This window comes from Podarcis cretensis (assembly GCF_951804945.1).
Source record: "Podarcis cretensis genome assembly, chromosome: 1".
NCBI classification, from domain to species: Eukaryota; Metazoa; Chordata; class Lepidosauria; order Squamata; family Lacertidae; genus Podarcis; species Podarcis cretensis.
This window is the reverse complement of record NC_137170.1, coordinates 79,512,665-79,539,120: the sequence shown is the minus strand read 5'-3', so window position 1 is coordinate 79,539,120 and position 26,456 is coordinate 79,512,665. Positions and strand designations below refer to the sequence as shown.

The following is a 26,456-nucleotide window of genomic DNA, read 5'->3' as shown; positions in this document are numbered from 1 at the left end:
CAAGCGGACTGCTTGTCTCATTTGGGAAAGGCAGCCTGTTGGCCCACCCCACCCAGCCCATGCCAAGGCATCGGGTGTGGCAGGCATGTGATGGAGCATTTACACACCTGCCTCATCCACTGCTGCCTTGACACGGACGGCGCTGGGCGATGGAGGAGACGGCACTCTAGATGAGGCAGAAGCTGTGCACGGTGGCCGGCAACTGCCTTGTTCCTTCCCAATTCCTTTCCAAAATCATGATATACTTGCCATACCGTGATGTTTAGCTGGCAGTATATTACGATGTTGGAAAGCAGTTATCGCCCAGCCCTAACGCAGACTGGGGAACCACAGGGGGAAGGGGAATTCCATTGCAATGCCTGATCTCTCACTTAGCTCTTTGGGATGAAACTTACCAATTTTGGGATGAGAGGTTGGCAGTGCTGCTTCTGGGAATGCGGAGATTTGACAATTGTCCTGATAACTTGGGTAATGAGGCTCTGGATGTCTGACGCGGCAAGGCTGCTGAACGTTTGTGTCTTGTACTACTGGGAGGGGGCGGGGAGAAGGAAAATCAGGACTCATGAAAAGAATTCATCATTCGGTTTTAATTTTACACTTTTGATATGAGTACCCAAGATGCAAGATTACAGTACGAAAAGGAATGAGCAGCAGCTGGAATTATTCTGGAAACAATGTGAACTGAAGAGCTCATATCACTCTTTGTTAAAGAGCATTGCGAAGACTTAGATTAGAATCCACAGATTTTTCTTTGCAAAGTGTGTTATTTAAATAGCTGGGTCCCTCATAACACCAATCAACCAGTAACGAACTGAATTGTTTCTCTTGTAAGACAAACAAGACTGAAAATATGTATTTAATAGTTTAGCATAAAGTTTCAGCTTCAGTACGGAGGATTAAAACTGGAATTCAGAATGTGGACAATCAAAAATTCAGATACGTAAGTTCCTTATTCTAAATAAATACCAAAATTCTAGCATCTGCTGTTTTTCCTTTTAAAAAAATAGTAGTAATGCTTATCCAAAATGACTTATTAAGGATTTGCAGGCATCCTTGTGCAAACGGCCAGAATTTTATCCCTTTAACTGACCTGTCAGTCTAAAATTTGATAAGAAATGCTTACACATTCCCAAATGTTTTTTAAAAATTATAAAATCTAAATCCATTTTTCAACCACTTCTGAGATGTTGACATTTCATGTGGAGTATTTTTTTATTAAGTTTACTTACCCTTACAGCACAGAACCTTTTCAATAAAGGTCAGTGGACTCAAGCCAATACTCATTCATATGGAGAAATATTTCAACTCATTAAAATTGCTGTTATCTGCTCTCTGTATTCGTATACCCAATTTCACAATTACATGCAGTCTCAGGCTTGTATGTGGCTACGTACAGGCCAGGACTGCTTGCATGTAGGAAAAAAAGAGTCCTGTGTGAACTGGGCAATTGGTTTATTATGATATTGCTAAAGGCTGCAATCATAATCACAATTTCCTGGAAGTAAATCCCATTGAAATCAATAGGGCTTACTTCTGAATATACTCCCCTAGGATTCCACTGTTCAACTGTAATCCTATACACATTTACATGAGATTAAGTCTCACTAAACTCAGTTTAGGATTTATTTTAAGTAGACATCCATAGGATTGCAGTGTAAAGTCATTTGAGTTGCTGTCTTCCAATTTTCTTAGACATTGGCCAGGTTTGTCTAAACCAGTTCATCTTAAACTATGGTTTACTCATGAACATACCTCTACTCCTGCTGTGTGGATCCCCCCATGTGGCTCAAAAAAGCCACAGCATAGAGTTTCATGTCATTCAAACCCATGCCATGGTTTCTTTGAAACAAGCAAACCACAAATAGCAAACAGTATAGCACAAATTAACCAAGAGCAATCCTTAGTTAATTTCTGAGCTTATCCCTTGCAGTTTGTTTGAAACAAACCATGGTGCAGGTTCAAATGACACTTGTTTGAGTTGCGCAGGATAAACTGTGCCTTATCACAGTAGCTGAAGCAGCTTGCTGGATCCCTAAATCTGAAATGTTAGCCTTAGGCATCTATAATTCCACACAAGTATCTCAATCACATGTGCATACATGTGTGAATTACTTATTTTACTTACCAGACGTACCAGTAAAAACATCACCTTGGGATGGGCTTTCTGATATAATAGCTGTGGCCTCAACGCTTGATGTACGGTCAAAGGTCAGAGTGCCAGAGGTAGTGATCTGTCCTGAAGGAGTCACAGTGACTAAAAAAAGTGTAAAAACATTTCCAGATATTAGTGAAATGCTAGTACCAATCAGCTAGAGGTCTCTTCATTTCTGCTTCCAAGTTGCAGAAACCAGCCCACTAACTCAGGGGTGACTGTGGCCCTCCAGATATCTGTAGACAACTCTAAACACCCTCGATTACTGGCTACGCTGGATGGAGCTGATGGGAGCTGGGAATCCAGCAACATTTGGAGAGCACAGCTCAGCCACTCTTGCACTAACTCATAGTCAAATTTCTATTACATTTCAGAAAAAAAACAGACACAGCCCTCCTCTGACACCACTGACAGAAGAAACAATCCAGAAGAAGTAGGATAAAGGCCTCCCAATTGCACTGATCAAAGAGACAGAGTCACTGAAAGGGAAACCTCAGATTTGGCCTACCAGCTGGAGAAACTAATATAAAAACTTAATCTAAATAGTCAAATTTTAGATAATATATTATGCTAGTACTTCCTTGATGTGTTTGCCATTGCAAGGAATACCATGACCATCTGCTGGTTGCTGAAGGAAAAATCCTCAGCATTGCTTGCTTTTCTGAATAAAAGTGAGAAAGCAGAAAGGAGGATGGACATATCATATGGATAACATTTATAAAGTTGTTTTAACATTACAACATGCAAAGGATGTATATACATACGTATATGAATGATTGTGATTCATTTGATAAAGCTGTTTATTCCAAGAATGACTTACAAGTAGTAGCAGCAGTTCCAGGAAGCAGAGTGATGTTTTTTGGGGAATCCTTCTTCACTGGAGTTGTGGGCAATTCGTTTTCTTTTTTCCGTCTTTTATAGGGCACAAAGAGTCTCACAGGACCACTCTGGTAACAAGCAGAAAACACCAGTGCTCAGAGCTTCTCTGCCACGGCCATGGCTGTTTCTGTCAAACTGTGTTGCTCTGTGTCTCAAGCAACTGATTTGGGGTATCATGCAAGGGCAGCATATGGTCTTTATTCAGGGTGGGATTCACCCAATGTCAGTGGAAGTCCCAAACAAGGACTTCTGCTTGTGCAATAAGGTTTCCCCCTTGCACCTCCTGAAATTGGTCCTGGAAGGGTTGGGAGAATCCCCAGAACAGCACATGGTGGGAGGAGAACTTCCTGACAGTAAGAGCTGTTCGACAGTGGAATTTGCTGCCAAGGAGTGTGGTGGAGTCTCCTTCTTTGGAGGTCTTTAAGCAGAGGCTTGACAACCATATGTCAGGAGTGCTCTGATGGTGTTTCCTGCTTGGCAGGGGCTTGGACTCGATGGCCCTTGTGGTCTCTTCCAGCTCTATGATTCTATGATTCTATGAGATGGGGGTCATTCTGTTTGACAAGCTGAAATGTTTGCACAGATATAACGCTTGTCATAGTGGGATGTTGCATCCCACCTCTAATTATTTAATTTAGCATTACAGTATTGTATTTGCGCTACCAGAGTGAGGAAAGAGATGCTTGTGGGTGGTGGTGTTTGACCTCAGTGCCAAATTTACTTTACAATGTGGAAAGTAGGGTTTGTTTGTTTGTTTGTTTTAAAAAAGGAACATTTCCTTAGCCAGAAAGTCCACCTTTCCGCTGGATCTAAGAGGGGGTGATTTTCTTGAGGAAAGGAAAACATGTTTTAAGGAGCAGACCCCAGTCCTGTCTGAGACCACTGCCACCTCCCTCCCTCCCTCCTACCAATGGTGAAATCACTGCTGAGCAAGGCACCTCTATTCCTTTTGCACCATCATCATTAGCAGGTCAGAGTGCTCCCGAAGCAGAAAAGAGATCCCAATCTTTTCAAAAAAATTCCTGAGCCTTTCCTAGGAAACCCTGGAGCAGATGAGAGCCATCCTTCCCGTTTCCAGAGCACTCCAACCTATTAGCGACAGTAGCACAAAGGGAAACAAGATGACTGATTTCACCGCCACAGTGGATTTCTACCTTGACATTGTAAAATTTGATCTGGAGGCTAGTAGGCCATGAGAAATAGCCTGGGAGGCCTCATCTGGCCCATAGGCTCACCACCCCTGCTCTGGACAGTCCTAAGGAGAGGACTCTACAGTTATCACGGTGTGCAATCACACAAGACTCAGAGAGCAGGCCTTTTTCTGTTGCTGCCTCTACACTCATCTCAAGTGATCTTTAGAAAACATAGTAAAAATGTTCTTACTGAGGTGTGCATTTGAACAGGTCGCTTACAGATAATAATTGCAGTAGTTTAATTTACTCTTAATGAAGGCCACTTGACAGATTAATTTATTAGAAAACACTAGAGCTTATATATGTATAAATAGAATGTGTATTTTTAAATAAGTTGACAGATAAATTATTCTCAATAATATTTCTTCCATCAGAAAGTCAGATACTGCAACCGTAACAAAGTCTCAGTGAAGAGCTGTCATATGAAAAGACCACCTTTCCGTTCTGCCTTTCCCTAAGGGAAGCACACCTCGATCCATCAAGTTTACAGTTATTCCTTTCGTGAGATGCTCATAACCTAAACTTACGGCACTACAGTGTGCCATTAGAGAGTCCTGCCAGTTTCTGCAACAGCAGCTGTGCACTCACCAGACTCATGTCATCACAACAGGCAGCACAAGTGCATGAGGCAGCATGAGGATTTAATATCCCATCCTAAATTGGGGAAAGTAAAGAACAGTATCAGGGGGAAATATGCCTGGAGACCCATCCTATGCTCTACTATACAAAGCAAAAGATCAAGTTCAGGGTTCCCAGCACCTTCTTGAAGTTACTCCTAGAAGACCTAGTCTAGAGTTCCTCCCAGCCACCTGCCCAGGAAATTAACATTCTGTTCTTTCTCATTCTGTTCTCTTCATGTTCTCTCCACTAATTGTTACTATTTTTAATGACTGATGTTTTAATGTATTTTTAATCTTTTGTTGGAAGCCGCCCTGAGTGGCTGGGGAAACCCAGCCAGCTGGGCAGGGTATAAATAAATTTATTATTATTATTATTATTATTACTACTACTACTGTATTACTACTACTACTACAGTACTGATACCTGTTCATACACAACAAGCAGCAAGTCCCACTGCATTTAGTGGGGCTTACTTGTGAATTAACATTTTCTTTTTCTATTTTTATTTAAAAGCGGCTTAATATTTCAAAAATCTCTAAGCAGTGCATATGATTAAAACAAAAGGACAACTGAAAATGCCTGTTTTCAGGTTACCACCCTATGATATTCTGCAGGGTGTGGTGGCATGAACAGAATTTCCCCAGATGATCTAAGTCAGTGGTTCTCAATTAGTTAATTACTGAGGACCCCCTATTTTTTAAAAGCCAAGCCATGGACCCCCTACTTTTGAAAATTCTGAAAAGTCGATGCACTAGCGTAGCTAGGGGGTGTCATGGAATACTACTCAATATTGATCCAGAGCAGATTCCAATGTATAGTTAGCAAAGTAAAAATGTAAACATGTTTCAGGTGATCACCGTGTGATATTGGTGGTGCCTTTAAACTGGCTGCCCTGTTCCCCCTTGCGCAAGGAACAATATATTGCTGCATATTGCCTGGTCAAAATCATTATCGCGGTGTGATTACAAAACTGATTTTGGCCAATATATTGAAAAATCACAGCACTATAACAGACCATAAAATGTGTGATATTACCATGCAAAAATGACAAAAAAAGTTGGGGGAGAGGCAAGGGCTGGAGTCGCAGGCCCCCTGGGTGCATTCCGTGACCCCCAGGGTTCCCCAGACCCCTAATTGGGAACCACTGATCTAAGTGATCTTACAGGTCTGTAAATGTGCAGGTGGTCCTTCAGGAGTCAAGTTGCAACTCTTCTGAGACTAGAATTGGGATTTCCACTGTGCCCAGTTTCTCTGCGCCTGGATGAGGGGGAGGGAGGAATGACCTTCTGACTTTTGTAGGAAATAAATAAAACAAAGAATGAAAGAGAGTCCACCGTACATGAATAAGACACTGAAGCGGCCTTCCTGCATAGCGGATGCTCCTCTTCCAGTCCTTGCTGCTGGCTCTTCCAGCCATAGCTTCAAATTCGGTGGGGCTGTACCAAGTGTCCCCTTGTTTAATGCAACGTCCTCGACCACCTTGAAGAGGGCAAAACAACAAGCTTAGCTCCTGCTTAAGAATTGCTTTGTGCAGAGATGGCCCAGCTGAGCTTGGAAACAGCCTTTCTCTGATATTTGTAGATCTTGCAAGGGCCTAGAGAAGGCACTTGGCCTAACTTCATGAGCAGGGGAGAAGAGGGGAGTCTGGAAATTCTCATGCAGTGTCCCTGTACAGCCGTACCTTGGTTTTTGAATGCCTTGGTACTTGTACGTTTTGGCTCCCGAACACCGCAAACCTGGAAGTGAGTGTTCTGGTTTGCAAACGTTTTTTGGAAGCCAAACATCAGACACGGCTTCCATGGCTTCCGACTGAGTGCAGGAAGCTCCTGCAGCCAATCAGAAGCTATGCCTTGGTGTTTGAACGTTTTCGGAAGTCAAAATGACTTCTGGAATGGCTTACGTTCGAGAACCAAGGTACGACTGTACTTTGTACTGATACATTGAAAACAGATTTTATCAGAGAAGAGGGAAGGGCTGAGTCCCCGTTCATCAAAAAACAAGATTCTGGCCTGCCAGAACCACAGGAACTTGAGGCTGAGCCACATTGCTCACTGTTGACTCTCATGCTTCAAGAAGGAGCACAGAAGATTTATAATCACCCTCAGATCAGAAAGAGAGGAAGAGACACCTTACCCGAGCCAAGTCGGTTTTTGTACAGGATCCCACTGATATTTCTGCACCGCACAGGCAACTCATTGTCATACACTGAAGGATCCCAGTTGTATTTTGTTCCTGCTTTTTCTTGCCCAGATGTTAAAGGAGTAGGAGACTGAGGCCCTTTGGATTTATGGAAAGAAAACGAAGTCACACACAGCACACTCAGGTTCTAACTTCTGCCTTTCCCAGAGGAAGGCAAATGCCACTAGAATATCCTGGATTCTCAAAGTGACTTCTGACCAATAGAACAAAATATACTGCTTTTCTGCAAAGGCACCCAGAGCAGTTTACAATTTTTCCAGTACCAGAACAAATAAATGATATAAAATGTAAAGATGACTCTGTGGTGTGAAGGAGACAGTCCAACTGGAGCAGCCCCTGCCGCCCCCACTCTAGTTGGGAACTAGTTCCTTTAACAAAAGAAGAGGAAACAAATATTAAATCAAATATTTCTGTATATCAAACAGCATATCTGTTTGAAATACAGAAATCATGTGGAAAGGGGCAAAGGTCATTGTTGCTTTCCATTCAACCACAGCAGCATGGAGAGGAGACACACAATATGTTTCTTCCACATGGTTCTCCCAGTTCAGCCATTACTAGTGCAACATGGGATGCAAGCATGCAGTAGTGCCAATCGCATTGTTGTCAGAGCATATGAACTGGCCCTGATTTACTGATTTCGTAACACTGCATCAGATGAAAGAGAAGTTTTTGTTTTAAAAAAGGCAGGACACAGTAAAATCATTTGGGTGTTCCAAGTAGCTATTGCACCACCACCTGGAGAACAATAAGACAGCAGGCCAAGAACAGCTTTGAACTACAAATGGGATACTGAAGCTGAATTGTTTCCTTTCATGTCATAACTCAAGGCAACCTACAGTCGTTTAGATAGCCCTGCTGGGTTTTCAGAAGGAAAAAGGATTTAAATGCAAAAACAAAGAGACAGAACTTATCAGTTATGTCAATACTTTTTCTTCAATGTTCAAAATTATAGTTTTACTCACAGTATGCAAGCACAAGTCCTTCTCCAAGCCTGCAAAAGCCTACTGCTTCCAATATTTATTGAAACTGTCATTTACCAAAAACATGCTAGACCTGAATAATTGGATCAAAGCCAACATAATCCCATTTACTTGGACTAAAAGCCTGATTGTAACACATTATACAGAACTCCAACTGAGCTGTGGTTTCTGTAAACATAGTACTCGCAACGATAACTTCTGAGTAATCTTTCATTTTACTTATTGTTATTCATTGTTTCATATTAATACATATAAAGCAGAAAAGAACAAAATACAGTATGTAAGTTAACAGTTGTATGCATAAATGTTTATAGATAAGAGCACACAGAAAGAGATTGAAGAACACATGCACAGACAAATCTTGGTGATTCATGTAGATTTAGCTTGTATAATGATTGCAGAAGCATGGAAAATGGAAAAGATGGCTGGATAAGATTTGGAAGATATCTGGCTAAGAAATGGGTAAGTTTTGCACTTTATTGGAATGAACACTAGACAAAGGAATGAACACTAGACAAAGGAAACAGAGTTGATGGATATTCTATGCATGATATGAAATTTATTTACATTGATATAGTTGTAATAATTGTAATAAAAAAGTAAACACACACTGATGCACATTTATATTAATACTAAGTTGAACAAGACGTGGGATAGCACAGTCGGTAGAGCATGAGACTCTTAATCTCAGGTCATGGGTTCAAGCCCCACTTTGGGCAAAGGATTCCTGCACTGTAGGGGTTGGGCTAGATGATCCTTGTGACCCCTTCCAACTCTACAATTCTATTATTCTATGTCTTCCCATAGATCATGAAGGAACTTTCTGTTCCTGGAAAGGATTCCAGTTCAACAAAGGGGGAAGGGGCAGGTGATTTTAACCAATATCCCCTCCAGCCCTAACATTCCAGAAGGCTTCCCAACCTACAAAGAAGATTTCTAAGTATAGAGATGGTTGCAGGAGCAAGGAGAAATCTGTAGAAATCACCTCTCTTGCCCTTTTCCCCAAAGGGAGAATCGGATGAGTGGAAATCCACTCATAGGAAGTGTGGGTCCAAGTCATTACAGTGGTACCTCGGGTTAAGTACTTAATTCGTTCCAGAGGTCCGTTCTTAACCTGAAACTGTTCTTAACCTGAAGCACCACTTTAGCTAATGGGGCCTCCCGCTGCTGCCACGCTGCCGGAGCACGTTTTCTGTTCTCATCCTGAAGCAAAGTTCTTAACCCGAGGTAATATTTCTGAGTTAGCGGAGTCTGTAACCTGAAGCGTATGTAACCCGAGGTACCACTGTATACTTATTTCGCCAAAATTCAATAAACATTTGTCATCCTGTCACAAAATCCTCTTCACCTTCCATCTCTCAGTTTAGAAATTTCCCTTAGCTACTTGAACTAACTCAAAGTACTTTCATCTGTCATTTCCGATATAAAAGTGAACAGCCAGAAAATACACCAACAAAACGTCAAGAGGTGATAAACCAAACATTATGAGTTAGCTGTCACGATAACCTTATCATTGCAAGGCATGAAACTAAACTTGAGGAGTGACACTTTAAAAAGCTTTGCAAGACCACATAATACCTGATGTTAGAGATGCTGATGACCCCTTTAAGCCTGCAGTCTCTACGATGCTGCCATCTGTGTGGACCACAATCAGAGTGGCTTTCTCAGTGTTCAAGCTGTCTCCAATTTGAAGAGCTGTCCTTCCAGACTGCAGAAGAAAGAGCTTTAGCTGATACAACTTGAAAGGGTTGTTACTCTTTTATATTAGTTTGCCTAAGTTAGTATTTCTAAGTTAGTATGGAAATATCTAAGGTGGATTTGCATATTTACAGGGGAGAGGAGAAATCCACATCTCCCTTCCTCAGCATTCATTGTGCAGTTGAATAGACACAGTTCTCAGAGTTTTCCTGTGCCAGTATGGATTGGATTGGGACCAACAAGTAAATAAAACTAACTACAAGCCGAACATAAGGCATACAACATTGAGAGAGTTCTCCGTCCCAAGGATCTTACAGTCTAGACTCTAGATACTGCCTGTGCAAATCATGAACTACTTAAACAATATTACATTATTGAGTTTTGTACAAGTGATATAAAAGGGGGCATTGTAGAGTCAATGGCTACATCAAGGCAGCTTTATACATTTTCAAGTGATTGGCTACTCACTGATTTATGTTGAATCTACACGTGTTGGCAAACTTGGGTTTTCCTCTGTGTAATGTGTAAGATTGCCCATAATGGAATTAAAAGGAAGAGTACACAATAATGTATTTATCCCACAAGCCCTGGGTAAAAGCAACATCTGTGCAGTTGGATTGATGAATTGTCATAGCGACATACACACACAGCTATGATGTTACTTATTGCACACAAAAAATTAAATGTGAAGGAATAAATACTGGAGAATGAATCAAACCTGACCTTACCAGAACATGTCCTGAAATAGATGCTGCATTTGCTACTGAAGTAGTGAATACGTTGTCTGCAGAGGCACCCACGTTGGCTACAGTTACTGTAGTCACTTCTGTAAAATATGGCCAAAATAATATTTAATTTTCTGCTACAGCCTCCCATGGACCAGATAAATCCCATGAGTAAAACATGCAATTACAAATGTTTTTCTTATCCAACTATCTAGGTGTAAGGTACCCCATGATCTCTCTCCCTCTGAGGTGTGCATTTCAATGCATAAAGCAAACATTTTTGGTTCAGTGAGCACAGCTAATTAGTAATAAGCCACCAATATAGTGACTGCACTTAAATCTAAAGTAGTGAGATGCAGTGGGAAACGTTTCCCTCTTACAGTGCAGTCCTATGTGTGTGTGTCTACTCAGAAATAAAGTTCATCAAATTCCAAGATTTAGTCCCACTGTATGACTGAGGTTAATGTATGCATGTATTTACAGAACTTTCTACTTCACTTGCTTTTTCAAGTGTTTAATTTTTAAATGAGTGAAGCTTTATTGTATGCTACTTTGATATTTTATGCATTTCAGACATCCAGCCATATTTCCTGAGGCAAACTAAAAAATGAAACGTATAAATGCACACAGACAAGTTATATTGCTGTGTTTAGGGTTGTCACATCTAATCACTACAAAGCAGGGCTCTGTGTCTTTCTTCAGTTGGCTGACAGGCGGAAATTAAACAGGCACAGCTCTCCCTTGGGAACTATAGAGGAACCCTACATCTGCTAGATTTCTGCTTGTCAAGCTGCTGTCAAAGCAGGCCTGGGAAACCTGTGGCCCTTTGGACGTTGAGATTCCAACTCCCATTATCACCAAATAGCAGGGCCAACACAACACCTGGAGGGCCAAAAAGACTCCCTACCACGGTATTAAAGGTCCAGTAGCCCTATGACTCAGGGAGCAGTAGAAATGAAACAATGCAGCCATGATAGCGACGACTCCTCCGCTATACTATGTCTCGGAGCTGATTCACATATGCATGTGTGCACGTGATTTCTATACACTTGACTAATAGCGGCTGAGGAACGTGCGAAGTACTTCCACAGAGCAGAGTGGTGTCTGATGCAATACAAGCATTCAAAACGTGATGTTACAAAAAACAGGCGGGGGCCCATTAACACTCCTTGAAGCGCACGAGCGCGAACCAGCCAAGCGTCAGGGACGAAGCTGAAGGAACTGGCTGGTTGGGCGCCTCTACGCATGCGCCGGGTGCGCTGACCTGCGAAGGCAGCCGCGGTGGCCTCGTCGCTGCTCGGCAGGGACTCGGCTCCCATCTCGATGTGTTCGGCATCCGCCGCCATTACGGTCACGGCCGTCACCTCCTCTTCCTCTGGTGGCTCCGCCCCCGAGCCACTAGCCTCCACACACTGCTGGTGCTCCGACCCGTCTGCGGCCGCCGCAGCTGCTGCCGCCGCAGCAACTGCAGCGGCGGCAGCTACCGCCGCAGCCTCAGCCAAGCCCAGTTGCTTCGCGGCCGAGTCCGAGTCCTCCATCCGAAGAGGCCTTTAGCCGGGGGTGTTGGGGAGGGGGGCGCGGGGGGTGACCGAAGCGAGGTGAGCCGAGGCCGTCCGATTGAGATTTCGTCTCCGATCTCACCCGAGCGCCTCTTTGACGGCTCCCGAGTGACGAAACGAACTGCCCAAGGCCCTCTCCGATCTTGTCCGAGTACTCTCCCGAGTGCTGCCGATGGCAACCCTGGCCGAGGCCTCCGGAGCGCCGCTTCGGTCTCACCCGAAAAATCCCGAACAGTTCCCGATCTAAGCCGACCTCTTCCGATCAGCCTAATTCCCAATCGAAGAGATCTAGAACGAGACCGAAAGCTTGCGAAGGCGCCCGAACTGGTCCAGGTTCGTCTCGGCTTCTCAAAAGCGGCGACCGACGGCGATTGCCGAAGAGACCCGAGTCTTTCCGGCTATAACCGAATCGAAGGGCATAAGCGGGAAGCGAGCGGGAAAGGCCGAACAGGGATTTCTGAATCCCGCCCCTCACAGTCCCAAGCGACCGGAGCTGTCCGATTCAGCCCGAACGCCTGAGCTCCGAAATCTGTTGTGCAATCCCGCCCGCGCGAAAAGCAACGAACGGCAGTATGCGGAGGTTCACGAGGCCCCGAGTGAGGCTGCGCAAGGACTATCGGGATATTGGAGGAACTGAGGCGGGGCGGAGAGCTAGCGGGCGGGGGGGATTGAAAAAATGGCGGCCGTCAGGCGAGGTGAGCTCAGTGCCGCTAAGGCGCCGCTGTTAACGCCAGGACGAGTGAGGGGAGGCAGGCCCGGTTCCCCTAATCATGCGCGCGGCTCCAGAGCCTGGTGACGAGGCCGCCGGCTGCTCACTGGGCTGCGTTGGCCTTGCCTGGTATTAGGTTTCCATGGCAACAGAGAAGCAAAAATGCGCGTTCTTGCTCGGAGTGGCGTTTTATTCCTTAGTAAACGAGGCTCGGATTGCAACCCCGCAGTCCGTTCTTAAGTACGTCCACGCAGGATTTTTTCTGCGTTTTGTAAGTGTTTGTGATTAGGGCTTAGGTGTCTAGTTCTCATTGAGGCGGCAAGTCTCTTAAGCAGAGCGCTATCGCCTCTGACGGGGGCGGAGTGTCAGCCTGATTGAATGCTTCTCCATGGGCACCCTCCAACATAAAATTATTTTACATAGGAAACTGGATATCAGGGTGAAAGGTTGTGTTTCAGCTTAGCCTTTCCCCCTGACATTTCTTTTCTACATGGAGGGGATTTTCGGTATCGAGAAGTAATTCATTTAATTGCAAAAGCCTCCTCCTACAGCCAGAATTAAATCCGTATAGTCCAGGAGTAGTGAGCCTTGGGGTCAAATGCAGCCCTCCTGTCCTGCAGCTAGCCTTGGGCACCCTCCCCAGCCCACACCCCTTACAGAGGCACTGCTCTGCTCTCTCCTCTGGTGTTTTCTTTTGTTTCTTGCCTCCCTGGAATGTGGCCTTGAACTGTGGCTGCCTGGATCGAAAGGTGTGTGTGTTTGTGTGTGTGTACACATGCATACCCTTGGCTTTTGTGTGTCTGGAATGCAGCCTGTACAAAAGTGAGAGTCCTAACTGTTGCTCCGCCCGTTTTCGCCTCCTGCCCATCACTGGTGTCCTGCCCCTGGATGGTTCTCTATGAGAGAATGCAGCCCTCAAGCTGAAAAAGGGTCCGCACCCCTAGCTTAGACACAGGTTTCCCACCTCAAGTAACAACAGAGCCAAAATCTCATTACATTAAATGGATTATTTTCTCCCTAGTAATTGTGATCAGGCCTGCAGCTTTTTGAATGACTTACTGTGAGCTTTTATAAGTGATGAAGTAGACTGTTGCCTACAGCAACCAATGCTTAATCATCCAATTATTCTAAGCAGTTTTGACTTTCAAAGTACACAGAATTATTGGAGAGCAAAATTGTATAGTAGTGTGGGGGTGGGGAACCTATGGTGCTCCAGGTTCCCCACCCCTGCACTATTTAAGCACTCAAGCACTCACCATCCTTAGCTGTTGGCCATGTTGGTTAGAGCTGCTTGGAGTTGGGGAAGGCTGATGTCTAGATTACTGGACATACCTGGGACCTTGGTCCAAATATGGGTGAATTTGAGCCCACTGCTGCCTGTCATAATAACCTAATTCTCAGGATATTGTAAGGACAAAAGGGGTGGGCTAGAGGATATGTACCCTCAGGGAGCACAGGGGAGAAAAAGTGGGATGAATATGTACCCCCCCAAAATGAGTTGTATTTGTGGGAAATGCCCCTCTACTTACTGGATGGGATGCCACATTTGTCACTTCAGAGCAGTCAAGAGTGATCACACATTCATGGCTGTGGGTCGAATCCAGCAAAGCTATTGCATGAGCAGAACAACTTTGATTTGTGCAACAGAACTTCTCCCTCTCCTACAACGGAACACTCCCCCATATTTGCTCTGGAGGGCCGGTGGGAGGGAACCCTGAGCAAATCTGGGAATGGTGTGGATGGAGGGGGTGCTCTGCTGCATGTGTGGAAGTTTCTCTTACATTACTTTGTTGGTTACAACCCTTATTACTCTTAGCCCTTTATTTTTGCAGTTTAATATGGCTGCTTCACTATATTAGGTGCTTGGGGGGTTCACAAAAATAATTCGGCCAATAACACAGGCATTGTGATTCTTACTGGGAGTGTTTCTGTGACCATGTACTTTAAATACATGGGCTGTGTGTGTGTGTATGTAATAGTTATGGGTTGGAGGGGTACAGATGGCATTAGTAATGTAATGAATAATATAAACTCTCATGTGGGACAGTTCACAGAGATATGTATTATTTTTTAAAGTGGCATTCATCAGACTGTAGATGTTGGATTAGATGGAGAGGGTATCCATACCAATCAGTTGCTTAAACATAGTGTACCAGAGGCTATCTTACATTAAATATAATTTCAAGCTACACCTCCATCTTACAGACATGCCCACATCTTATGAATTGTTTGCACTATAAAGTGTAACTTCAACTACATCTAAAGGTTTATTTTGTTTCAACCTGATTTAAAGAAGGACTTAGGCCCCTGTTGAAATAATTCACCGACTTAGAAACCATAGCATGCTTAATTCACTAGAGGGGGATAGAGAACTGCTTTGTGTAACTAGGTTATACATCAAGCATTTTATGTAAGCCTAATAATGTATGACAGTGATGAATGACTGAATTCTTTATGTCCTTCCTAGCTTTGTTACTTCTTGCTTTAAAATGTAACATTCTGATCAGTTTTAGGCTTTGGTTCTATAACCTCTGTGCATGTTTGTGCAGAAATAAGTTCCATTGTGTTCTTTATGGCTTACTTCAGTAGTGTGTTTAAGACTGTAGCCCTAAACTGAAAAATATGCCCAAGATGACTCGAGTGGTTTGTAAATTGCAGCATTATTCTTGCAGGGAGTAGGGGTGGTATGAAATAGATCTTTCAGCATTGTGTGTTACAGCTTTGAAGTGAGCTGTTCATGTTTTAACTGGCTACTGTCATAGCTTAAATTGTTTTCCCAGTGACTCTGAAAAAAAATCATTTCTACTGTACAACATGTATTCAGCCATTCTTAGGTTTTTAATCTTTGGTCCAAAAATTATAGACACTGATAATTATTATTTTTGTCTTATGTACAGGAAGAGCAACATCTGTTGTATCCTTTCTCATTCATTCAGATGATGAAATAATTTTGCTTCTTTCTATCTGTGATTTTCAAATGTGTTATTGGGGTTCCTCAATGAGGACTATGGACTGTCAAGCATGTTGCAGAATATAATGCAATGCAGGTATTCAGTAGCAAACAAATTGACATGGGGAATACTACTTGAAGACATCTGAAAGCAGCCATGTTTAGGGAAGTTTTTAATGTTTGATGTTTTATCGTATTTTTAATAATCTGTTGGGAGCTGCACAGAGTGGCTAGAGAAACCCAGCCAGATGGGCGGGGTATTATTTGTTTGTTTGTTTGTTTGTTTGTTTGTTTATTGCTGAAGTTTTAAAACTACTTTTATGTTTCATTATACTCCAATAAGTTTTAGTTTGTAAATTCATAGTGAAATTTGAGATATGCAAAAGCAGTATATGTTGTCACTGATTATAAGTACTGTACTAGAACTTGATTAATCTATAGTCTGGGAAACTAAGAAATGAAATGAAATGATCAGAGTGGTCTCCATAAAATAGAGTTGTATCCATTGGTCTTACTCAGCTGATGATAAGGGTTATATCAGCAGAATGGATCAGGAAGCAATTTTCTTTGATTTCTCCTTTCACTGCAGTCATCCCTCCCACCATATCCACCCAAATCTGCTCTGGAGGGTCCCCCAACACTCCAGACACATGGGTAATACAGTTTGTATTACAAGTACCCCAAAAAGCATTCCAGACAGTCTTCAAGTATTTCTGCTGCTACAATTCCTTCTCATTACTTCAGTCTGGAGAATGTGAATACTCAGTTCTGTTTCAGTAGAACTGACATCCACTCCACAAGCTGGAATGTAGCTATTACCTGTAGGTCTTTTATAGTGCAGTCCTATGCATGCCTACTCAGAAATAAGTCTCATTCAGGTCGGTGGGACTTAACTAAATGGGCATGGCTCCTTCTGATTCATTCTTTCATATAAATATTTGACTGTGTATGAGTGTGCAGGATGCCTACAGGCATTGTTTCCAAGAGCAAGTACAGCGCTTTCAGGAATTCATGTGTTCCAGCAAGACTGGTGTATTTGCTTTTTTCTGTAAAAATAGAAAGGGACCGTCAGAACAATGTAGAGAAAGCACACTTCAGCCATTTAAGCATTGCTCTGTTTTGAAAGGTTGACTCCTTCTGTGCTGCTGTTGGATTTATAGAACTGAAGAAAACTGACAGAAATCAACAATAGCTTGTGTTTGTGCACCTCAGATGTCCTTCAGGAATTTATAAGATAAGTAAAGGAAGAAGAGGTAAAATCAGTCATGGTTAAGTGGGCGAAGGATTTCGGTTACAATATACAAATGGTGGAATGGGAAAATTTATGGAGTAGGGATTTGAAATTCACAGCTTGCTTCACTATAAAAGAAAACTTTATGAAGATGCTATACAGGTCATAACCCTAGCAAACTGTCAAAAATGTACAGAACCAACTCAGTTTTATGCTGGAGGTGTAGAGAGTTAGAGGGAACGATGTACCACATAGGGTGAAGTTGCAAAAAAATTAAGAGCTTTTGGGAACTTATATATAATGATTAAAAAAAAAACTGTTCAAAGTAACGTTTAATAAAAAACCGGAAGCCTTTCTCTTAGGTATAATGGCATCAGACATCCCAAGAGAGAAAGGAAGGATCTTTTTACATGTAACAACAGCAGCGAGGATGCTGATTGCCAAGGGGTGGAAAGGAGATAAAATTCCATTAAAAGAGGAGTGGCAAGTAAAACTGTTTGAATATATGGAACTAGCATATATGACGGAAAAGATCAGAGATCGATCAACCCAAAAGTTTGAAAGAGAATGAGAGATTTCAGACAATATTTAAAAGAACGGTGTCCCCATATAAAAACTTTAGAATGCTTTGAATAACTGTCAGAATTGAATAAGGTATAAAGAACAAACAAGTTTTAATAAAGTTTAAGCTTATTGAGGCAAATAATTAAGGAAACAAAGAACCCATATAAAGGAAGTCGGAAGTTGAAAGCTAGAATATTTTTGTGCATTCGCGATGTTTTGTTCTATTTCTTTTTGTTTGTAAGAGATGTATTGTCTTTCTTTTGTTCTGTTTTCTTTTTCTTTTTCTAAGCTTTCTTTGTGTGTATGTGTTGATTTTAAACCAATAAAGATTTTATTAAAATCTTTAAAAAGGGAATTTATAAGATAACCATGATGTTATCAACTTATTCCACTTTATACTGGGTTATTCCCTACCTCTTAGTGTGCAATTAGCTGAGATTTTCTTAGCATGATAGCGTGAGTTGCATTTCCCACTTAAAACCTTGCTTATAGATTGCCCCTGAACCTGGGCTCAGCATGGTTTATACATTTGGATGGAGAAATGGAACCCAAAGTGCACACGTGGTTCTCATTGCCATGAATGGAATGGCAAAACCCTCCACATGTGAATCATTTACTCTCCATTATCAGTCCCCTCTGCTAGAATGCAGCTCAGCTCACAGTTTGGGTTAAGCAAAATACCACAGAAATCTTTGGAAGGTACAACACAAACTCTTACGTCAGGAGTTCCTAAATCAGTTTGTGAACCACTACAAGCTTCATTCAGGTGCTCCATGGCATGTCGGTGGATTTTGCAGTTGGAGATGGTGCATCCATCAGATTGAATATGCCTGTTGATTTTTAATTGCATCTTTATTGCTTATTATATTTCTTATATTGTATTTCATTGTATTACAATTTGAATTCTATAGATTTACAATTGCTAGAAGAAGCAGAAAAATCATTAAACCATTATCATTTCTTCATAGGAGGTATTGCAGAAACCTTAGTTTATGCTGACCTAGATTGCTATTAAGTTCTGTGGCACATTTCAGTCTATAAAATGCAAAGCAATTTATTTTTCCTCACACCAACTCCTTGAGGAAGGTTAGGATGTGGCAGAACAATTGTGTTGAAGGCCACCTGGTGAGCTTAGTGATTCAGTAGGGAGCTTCCAAATCCAGTCCTAATGTGCTTCAGGGTTACAGATCTGGTGAGCCAGCTGTCATGAGCACTGCTATCTCAAGTTTTTCTGTTCTCGATCAGTAGACATTGTAAGTTTAATGGGTGGTATTTAAACTCAGCTTTTCTGGGTATAGATCCACTGAAATTAACAAACCTAACTTTTAGTCATGTTCATTTCAGTGAGTCCACGCTGATTAAACCTTAGCTGAATACTAGTCAATAAAATTCAAGTAGGTGGTTCTTCTTACAACTAGAATGTTGCTTATAATATTTAGTGTGTTGGAATCTTAAGATGTAGGATGGAATTAGAATAGGAATTTGACTAAGCCAGGATTGAAAAGTCCTTGGTATTCCCAGTCCATGGCCAGTAATTTTTTTTTCTAAGACTTTTGAAGACTGAAATACCAGTGTACGTTATTTTGAAAGTGCAAATAACCCAGCAAAGGCTTCTGTCACTTGAAAATTCATACTCCAAATCATACAAGATTTTCATAAAGCCACTGCAGGAATAGTCTTCCTCTTAATGGACTGTGAAAGTTAAATTGCCTTTGATCTTATTCTCAGCCTTCATAAAATCCCTGTAAAACAAATCCCGTGGCTTGAACAAATAGTTTTATACAGATACCCTTTCAAGAACTTTTTTTAACTTTAACAAGACCTTCTGTATCAACAGTTTCCACAATAAATGTTTCATCTAAGTCATACATTGCCATACCTTGAGAGAGCCCATAGCTCTATAGCAGTCCACGTGCTTTGTATGCAGGAGGTCCTTGGTCAACCTCTAGTTCTCAACTAGCAGGGCTGAGAAACCCCTCTCTATCTAATACCTTGGAGTGTTGCTGTCTGAAGTGGGGGACGGGGGACGGGACATGATTTGATTGTTTTAAAACCAATTTCCTTGACAGAAACTGCCAGCTGTCATCTGTTCCCTTACAGATTCTTTTCTATTTAAATGTAGTTTATTATATATTTTATTTTTTAGCAACCCTGATGATGATTATTTATAAAAGTAAGTTAATTCAAATACACAGCTAAAATAGCTGTATTGTGGACCTCTTGTTACTTGTCTTTTTTCATCATTTATACTTTGCTCATTGGCAGGTCAGGTTTTCACGTATCCAGATGATTTCTTAGCTCTTGATCTCATATTGCTGTTCATTATGGCAGTTCTTGAAGCAATCAGGCTATACTTTGGTAAGTTGGATAGCAGCATGCACATTAGAATCATTGTTAAATATTAATCCTTTGGTAAGGATACATGTCGAAACATGCTGATTCATGACAGCTAACCAATTATTTTACAACACATTTAAATACTTTTAATGTTAAACATTAAAATGGCTGACTGACCTACATGGGTAAAAGTGCAAATGAGACTTTGCTAAATGCTAGTTAAATAAGGGATATATTTGTCAAGGTCACACTCCAGTCAAATGCATGTTTGTCTGGATGTATGTTCTAAAGTAAGAGTCTATCACTTGCATCCTAAAAAAGGGCAATTTTACTAAACCATAAAAATCAGGAGCAGAGGCTGTGCTCAGGGGCATAGGAAGGAGGGCGGTGGGGGCAGATCACCCCAGGTGCCCTCACTGGGGGGGTGACATTCAGCCTGCCCACAACTCCCAAGCTTACCCTGAGCTATTGGGATGGGGGGGAGCTGCACCGCTTTGCCAGCGGCATTCTCCCCTTCCCCCTTCATTTTGACAGCTTGGGGGAGGTTTGGGAGTCGTGGGTGGGCAGCACACTAAATGTTCACCACAGGCTGCTCGCTCCACCCTCCCCCCCCCAGCTACTTGCTCCGCCCCCTTGGGCAGCTCGCTCCACCCCCAGCTGCAGGGCTTGCGTGCCGCTCTGGGCAACCGAGTGGCTATCCCGCGCCTGGGAGGGCATCCTCCGCACCACGCCCCCCTTGGGAGTGCGCCTGCCCTGGGCAGTGCAGGCATATGCTCCGCCGCTGGTTGTGCTGTGCCCTCACTGTCCTAGCAGTGGCACCACTGCTACTTACTAAGACAGGGCAGAGAGATTGGGTCTGTATCAGTTTAGTGGCAGAAGCACCAAATTGGCTTTCACCAGTGTGCCCACACAGCCCTGCCCATGTCCCTCCCCTGCCCTTCCCTTCTTGGTAAGTAGATGGAATGCTGCTAATAGGAGGGGGGATGCAGCAACAGCCCCACTGTACTAGGTGCCCAGGGTAAAATGAGAGTATTGCTGGGTTATGTGGATCATGGTGGTTGAAAAGGGGAAGATACAATGAAAAGGAAGGCTCTGCTTCTCAGCTACGTCATGGCTATATCAGCACAAAAGCACTGTAAAAGGGAATAGCACTGGTATTTCTGTTACAAACTCCAGTATACGCTGTGTTAGCCTCTGAAGACTCTCCTGGCCGAAGAATGATCATAGCTATCATACTAGGTGGGTGCAGCTAGTAAAAGGCCATTATAGTCGCTTTGAATTTGGATTTTTGTGAGCTATCACATTCATCATTTGTCAATTGTGCTTGTGTATTTTTTTTTAACTTCACTAGGTACCAAAGGGAATCTAACAGAAGAAGAGTATCCATTGGGTATCAGTCTTGTGATCACTGCTGGCAGCATAATCCTATCCATCTACTTTCTGGTGTGGCAAACATATGTCCTGCGAGCAGATGTCATCATTAATGTTGTACTGCTTGTCACATGTGGACTTGAAGCAATCCTGCAAGTCATAGCCATTGCTGCATTTGTCAGTTAACTCATGCTGCTATCTGTGGTAAACCTATATTCTGTATTTTCTTTTTAAAAAAGCAGTACAGATTTTTAATTGATCCTTGTAAAAGTACATGGGCTTGATGTTCTCGAGTATAAACACTATCATAACTGTTCTTACTACACTGCAAAGTTCCATGAGGCCATCGTGAACTAACATGTAACACATTATGCAGGGTTATTCTTAGCATAGCTTATTTAGTGGTGGTCTCTGTTTGCATTGAAGTCTGGAGTTAAATGTTGATACTCAAATCAAGGCTGATCCACATTTTTGGTGGCAGACAAGCTTGCTGTTTGTCCTTTGCCTGATTTTGGTGAGCACCACATTGTTTCAAGGAAAACATGCTTCTACAAATGTAGAAATTCATGTTGTGGACAGATCCCAGGGATTACCCACAGTGTGTGTATACCATATGATTAGAGGCATTGACCTCTTGTTCCTTGGAAGATACACGGTAAATAGGTAGCAATAAAGTGCTTCATAAAGCTTGAATCATCTTTCAAAATAAATATTAGCCAGACCCTTGTGATTAATTTTTGCAGCTCTTTGAGGTGATTACTCATTTCAGTGGTCTTAAGAGTGGAATAAGTGGAACTAAATCACATGTTATTGTGCTGTATCAGACCATGCATAAGCATTTATAGTGAAAATTTCAAAAGAATGTAGCAATCTTTTAAAAGTTACTTGGAAACTGATATCTTGGTTGTACATTATCATAAGCCTAATTCCCAGTTAAAGTCAGAATTACGGGTATCTAAGAATAGTTTTCAAAATATTTGAAAGATATATTTTATTAATGAAAGAGCAATATCCAGTGTTGCATGAGCAGATCCCCTCTTCTCCTTTCCCATGCAGCCCTCATCCCTCCCCAGCTGCTCTGGAGGGTCACTGTAACCTTTCAGGGCAGGTTTGGGTATGTGCAGGAGGAGACATCCTTATTTCACAAATGGTGCCTGTTCCACTGGTGGACAAACAGTGTTGGATATTGCCTAATGTATTCTGCAAAACAGATTTAGTTGAGTACAGGTCATGCCTTGCTATGTATACTGTAGGGTACTTAATTTTACTTTTGAATATGTTGGATGATTTTGAGAAGTATATCCACGTGACATTGCTGTGGTCTTATTTTCGCTTTCAGGTATCTAAAAGGTGTGTGATATGAGAAAAATAATTTTAAGACCAAATCCAGTGACTTCAAGACAAATTCAATTCATATGTACTTTGGAAAGGTGAATTCCACGTTGATCTTCTGGGAACTACAGTATTTTATGCCTTGGGTTCTAATTAGTCCCCTCTGCAAATGGAAGGGCTCCTTCTATTTGTGGAAGACAGCATTTCCTTTTTTTAAAAAACCAATTTTCCCGTCCCCCTGCACTGTCTCACTTGATACACTAAAATTTCCCCAGACCCTCCTGAGTGGACATTCAAGGGGCTGCAGTTGGGGAGGGGAGACTGATGAAAGTGCTGCCCTTCCTTCTACTAGCAGGAACATTCTGTTAGCAGAACTCGGCATGTGGGAACTTGCCATCAGAACCTCATTTACAATCTAAGCCAATATATTTTTCTTTAGTATAGAACTTTTATATATAATGTCCAATGTGGGTTTTCCTTCACCTAGATTTATGTTCTGTGGTGTATCTTAGAACTGTGTTTTTCTACAAGAAAGCCTTAAGAAGTGTGTTAAAGATTATCATATTTTTAAATTTGTATTTATGGACAGTGTATATTTCTATTTTTCTATCACTAAGAATAAACAGACTTCAAGTCGTTCACATTGAACAGATACTAATTGAGCTGATGGGTATGCCTATTGTGGTTCAGTTAAGTTCCTCACAGTGGGAAGTGTAGAAACACTCCTTACACACAGTGTGAAGTATGATGTGAACCAGTTTTGTATTCTCATTTTGTATTTTTCTGTTGTGAACCACCCTGGGTGGTATACAATTAATAATAATAATAATAATAATAATAATAATAATAATAATACAAAGTATAAAAGTTTTGAAGAGAAGAGGGTAACTCTGGTGGCAGATATGCTGAATCTAAAATAACATCATATATCATGTTTCAGGTTCACTTTTGAAGCTTTAATTTTATTTCTTTATTTAATAAAATCCATATACTGTTTGATGGTTAAAAACAAATAAAAACCTAGGACCTTAGAGCAGTTTACAAAAACCTTCTAGTCCCTGGAGTTCTTGCAAATATGTTTGCAGATTGCTGGATAAGAGAATTGGCGCTTTGACAGGGCTGTCTGTCCAGAAAGTAGTGAGATTTGAGGTAAGAAACATGTTGATGTAAGGATTTTATAAGCATTATTATTGAGCACATCTTGCATACAGCACCACATACAAAGAGTTCTTTTGAATTACCTTTTATATTCCAACGCAGCAGAACAGGATTATCTAGTTTATCAGAATGAATTCAGTTTCTCAGCCAAAAGCCTGTAAATGGTGGTGATGGTTGACTCCTTCCAACTCTCTACGTACTGAGAATTGGGTGGGTGTCAAAGTTGTCAAAGTTGACATGGTGCTCCCCCACCCTTGAGTCACCACTCATAGTTTGTGGTTAATAAACTGATGCATAGTGATGCACATTTAGTTGCATATCTTTGGTGATCCCCTTCACACCTACTATGTACATACTAAAGGTAAAGGGACCCCTGACAGTTAAGTCCAGTCACAAACGACTCTGGGGTTGTGGCACTCACCTTGCTTTACAGGCTGAGGGAGCTGGCCTTTGTCCGCTCTGCAGACATTTTTTCCAGGTCATGTGGCCAGCATGACTAAGCCGCTTCTGGTGCAATGGAACACTGGAATCAGAGCAGCGCATGGAAACTCCGTTTACCTTCCCTCCAGAGCGGTACCTATTAATCTACTTGCACTTTTTTTTTTTTTGGCGTGCTTTCAAACTGCTAGGTTGGCAGGAGCTGGGACCGAGCAACGGGAGCTCACCCCGTTGCGGGGATTCAAACCGCTGACCTTTGATCAGCAAGCCCAAGGCTCAGTGGTTTAGACCACAGTGCCACCCGCTGTGTGTGTTAGTTAGTTAGTTAGTTAGTTAGCTAGTTAGTTAGTTAGTTAGTTAGTTGTATATACTGTTTCATGCAAAAGTGAGATCCTTAGCATCAGTTATTCAGAACCTTATCCTACATCATAACATGTTTACTTGAAAATATTTACTATTAAGTTAAATTGGTATTTCACATGAATGTCATAGGATTGCAATATTACAAAATCCCATGACCACCCAGGACACAAAATAATGTTTCAGTTTTGAATTTTCCTTCTCAGTGGTGAAATAACATTGGTAATAGCTCACTGGTCGCCATATTCTAAATGCAATAAAAAAAACCCCAAACACATTGGGTTGTATCCATTTGTGTCCCTCTGTGGCACTGATAGAAGGCTTTTTGATCCAGTGGAGGCTTCTATGAGTAGAAAAGGTGGCCCATTTTTGTAAATTCCTCCTTTTTTCCCTCTGAGGAAAGGTTGCAGCATCTGTGACTTTTTAGTTTGGTGAAAAGGAGAGTAAGCGGTGACATGATAGAAGTTTGTAAAATTATCAATGGCATGGATAAAGTGGATAGGGAAAAGTTTTTCTCCTTCACATAATACTGAGACTTGTGGACATCCAATTAAGCTGAATGTTGGAAAATTCAGGACCTAGTTAAACCATGAAGCTCTCACAGGATGAATTGATGGATACCAATTTAGCTGACGTTAAAAGATTAGACAAATTCATGAAGGAGATGGGTACTGATGGCCACTAGCCATGATGGCTGTGCTCTGCCTCCACTGTTGGAGGCAGTAATGTTTATGAAAACCACAGGAGTTTTTGCAGGCTTCTCACAGGCATCTGGTTGGGTTGGCCAATGTGAGACCATGATGCTGGACTTGGTGGCTCATTGGCCTGATCCAGCAGGCTCTTCTGTTCATATGTTTTCTTGCAGCCTGCTCGCATGTCACCTCCCATGCTGTTCCAAAGGGTCCCCCAGTCCTCTGAAACAGATCTGAGGGAAGACAGTTGGATACAACCCATTGTTTTGAAGTCAATGGGTCTACACCCATAGTTAGGATTCATGTTTAATGTTAATCATATATATTTCAGTGGGTTTAAAAGGTAAAGGTACCCCTGCACATACGGGCCAGTCTTGACAGACTCTGGGGTTGTGCGCCCATCTCACTTAAGAGGCCAGGGGCCAGCGCTGTCCGGAGACACTTCCGGGTCACGTGGCCAACGTGACATCGCTGCTCTGGCGAGCCAGAGTCGCACACGGAAACGCCGTTTACCTTCCCGCTGGTAAGCGGTCCCTATTTATCTACTTGCACCCGGAGGTGCTTTCGAAGACTGCCTTTATATGATCTGTTTCTCCCATGTGTCTACACAGCCACATGTCATGAACACACATAGAGGAAGCCCCTATATGTTGATGTGAGATTGCCCATAATCATTTTAACTGAGCTGCGGAGGTAACTAGTTCACTGCCTGAATCTTTTTTCTCTGCTACTCCTGACCTGCTGGAGGTATTTGTTAGTGTTCATAAGACCATTTTTGTGAGCATGAGCATAAATTGTCATGGTAAAGTCACAAACAACAATTGCTAAACATGCTGGGCTCTTGGGAGTGTATAATTAAAAGGCCAAACCCTTCTGGAAACAGGATGAGCAAGTTTTAATGAAAAATACAATAAAAATGAAATGAGCACATTTCCCCCCAGAAGTTGAGATCATTATTTGGGTGGTGGTTATGCCTCAAATAAAAAGCACTTGTTCTGTACACAACTTGAGGTGGCTGTCAGCTTGATCTAAAATTCTGATAGCACATTCATCTCCTGGGATTTAATGACCTCAGATATTTTGAAGAGATAAGGCTACATTGTTTCAGACTGTTTCTTTGCTTGTAAGCCCAACAAAAATAAAAGGAAATGAAACACAAAGTGCATTCCTCAAGAAGTCAGCATTTTTTTTGGCTTTAACACAAAACACGATTAGTGTCCTTAAGGAACGACTTTGTGTTTGCTTCTTGTTAACAAGCTGTGTGTTAGCACTGCGAAGTCTTTACTTGCAGAAAATAAGCACATC

The 26,456-nt window shown here is 42.0% G+C and overlaps 2 protein-coding genes and 1 long non-coding RNA gene across 11 annotated transcripts in view; 1 reads left to right on the top strand and 2 right to left on the bottom strand.

Moving 5' to 3' along the window:
* The window catches only part of DEAF1 (DEAF1 transcription factor), a gene marked incomplete at its 5' end in the record, with an annotated part of 35,786 nt that extends 23,798 nt beyond the window's left edge, over positions 1–11,988 (bottom strand). For 4 of the 7 annotated variants that reach the window (XR_013837441.1, XM_079970961.1, XM_079970956.1 and 1 more), the window contains 9 exons: positions 396–527; positions 2,126–2,254; positions 2,973–3,099; positions 4,813–4,878; positions 6,185–6,324; positions 6,979–7,122; positions 9,606–9,735; positions 10,454–10,551; positions 11,715–11,988. Coding sequence is in view for 6 of the 7 variants with exons in the window: in XM_079970961.1 (XP_079827087.1) it covers positions 396–527; positions 2,126–2,254; positions 2,973–3,099; positions 4,813–4,878; positions 6,185–6,324; positions 6,979–7,122; positions 9,606–9,735; positions 10,454–10,551; positions 11,715–11,988 (1,240 nt within the window). The remainder of the gene's footprint in view (positions 1–395; positions 528–2,125; positions 2,255–2,972; positions 3,100–4,812; positions 4,879–6,184; positions 6,325–6,978; positions 7,123–9,605; positions 9,736–10,453; positions 10,552–11,714) is intronic. The other 3 variants (XM_079970957.1, XM_079970958.1, XM_079970959.1) reach the window with 3 other exon arrangements.
* Positions 11,989–12,324: 336 nt separating this feature from the next.
* TMEM80 (transmembrane protein 80) lies at positions 12,325–23,550 on the top strand. 3 transcript variants are annotated; one of them, XM_079971212.1, is made up of 6 exons: positions 12,325–12,342; positions 15,616–15,632; positions 19,543–19,636; positions 19,729–19,821; positions 21,152–21,375; positions 22,511–23,550. In XM_079971212.1, the coding sequence occupies exons 3-5, from the start codon at positions 19,618–19,620 to the stop codon at positions 21,355–21,357; spliced, it is 318 nt and encodes a 105-aa protein (XP_079827338.1). In that variant the 5' UTR covers positions 12,325–12,342; positions 15,616–15,632; positions 19,543–19,617; the 3' UTR covers positions 21,358–21,375; positions 22,511–23,550. The 3 variants fall into 3 exon arrangements, with proteins under 3 accessions (XP_079827338.1, XP_079827339.1, XP_079827337.1); XM_079971211.1 differs by lacking the exon at positions 12,325–12,342 and adding an exon at positions 12,604–12,704; XM_079971213.1 differs by lacking the exons at positions 12,325–12,342; positions 15,616–15,632; positions 19,543–19,636 and adding an exon at positions 12,580–12,704.
* Positions 13,403–18,432, bottom strand: LOC307213378. The gene is made up of 2 exons (XR_013837491.1): positions 13,921–18,432; positions 13,403–13,812 (listed from the first exon to the last, which is right to left on the bottom strand). It is a non-coding gene; the product is annotated as an uncharacterized lncRNA (long non-coding RNA).
* Positions 23,551–26,456: the final 2,906 nt, after the last annotated feature.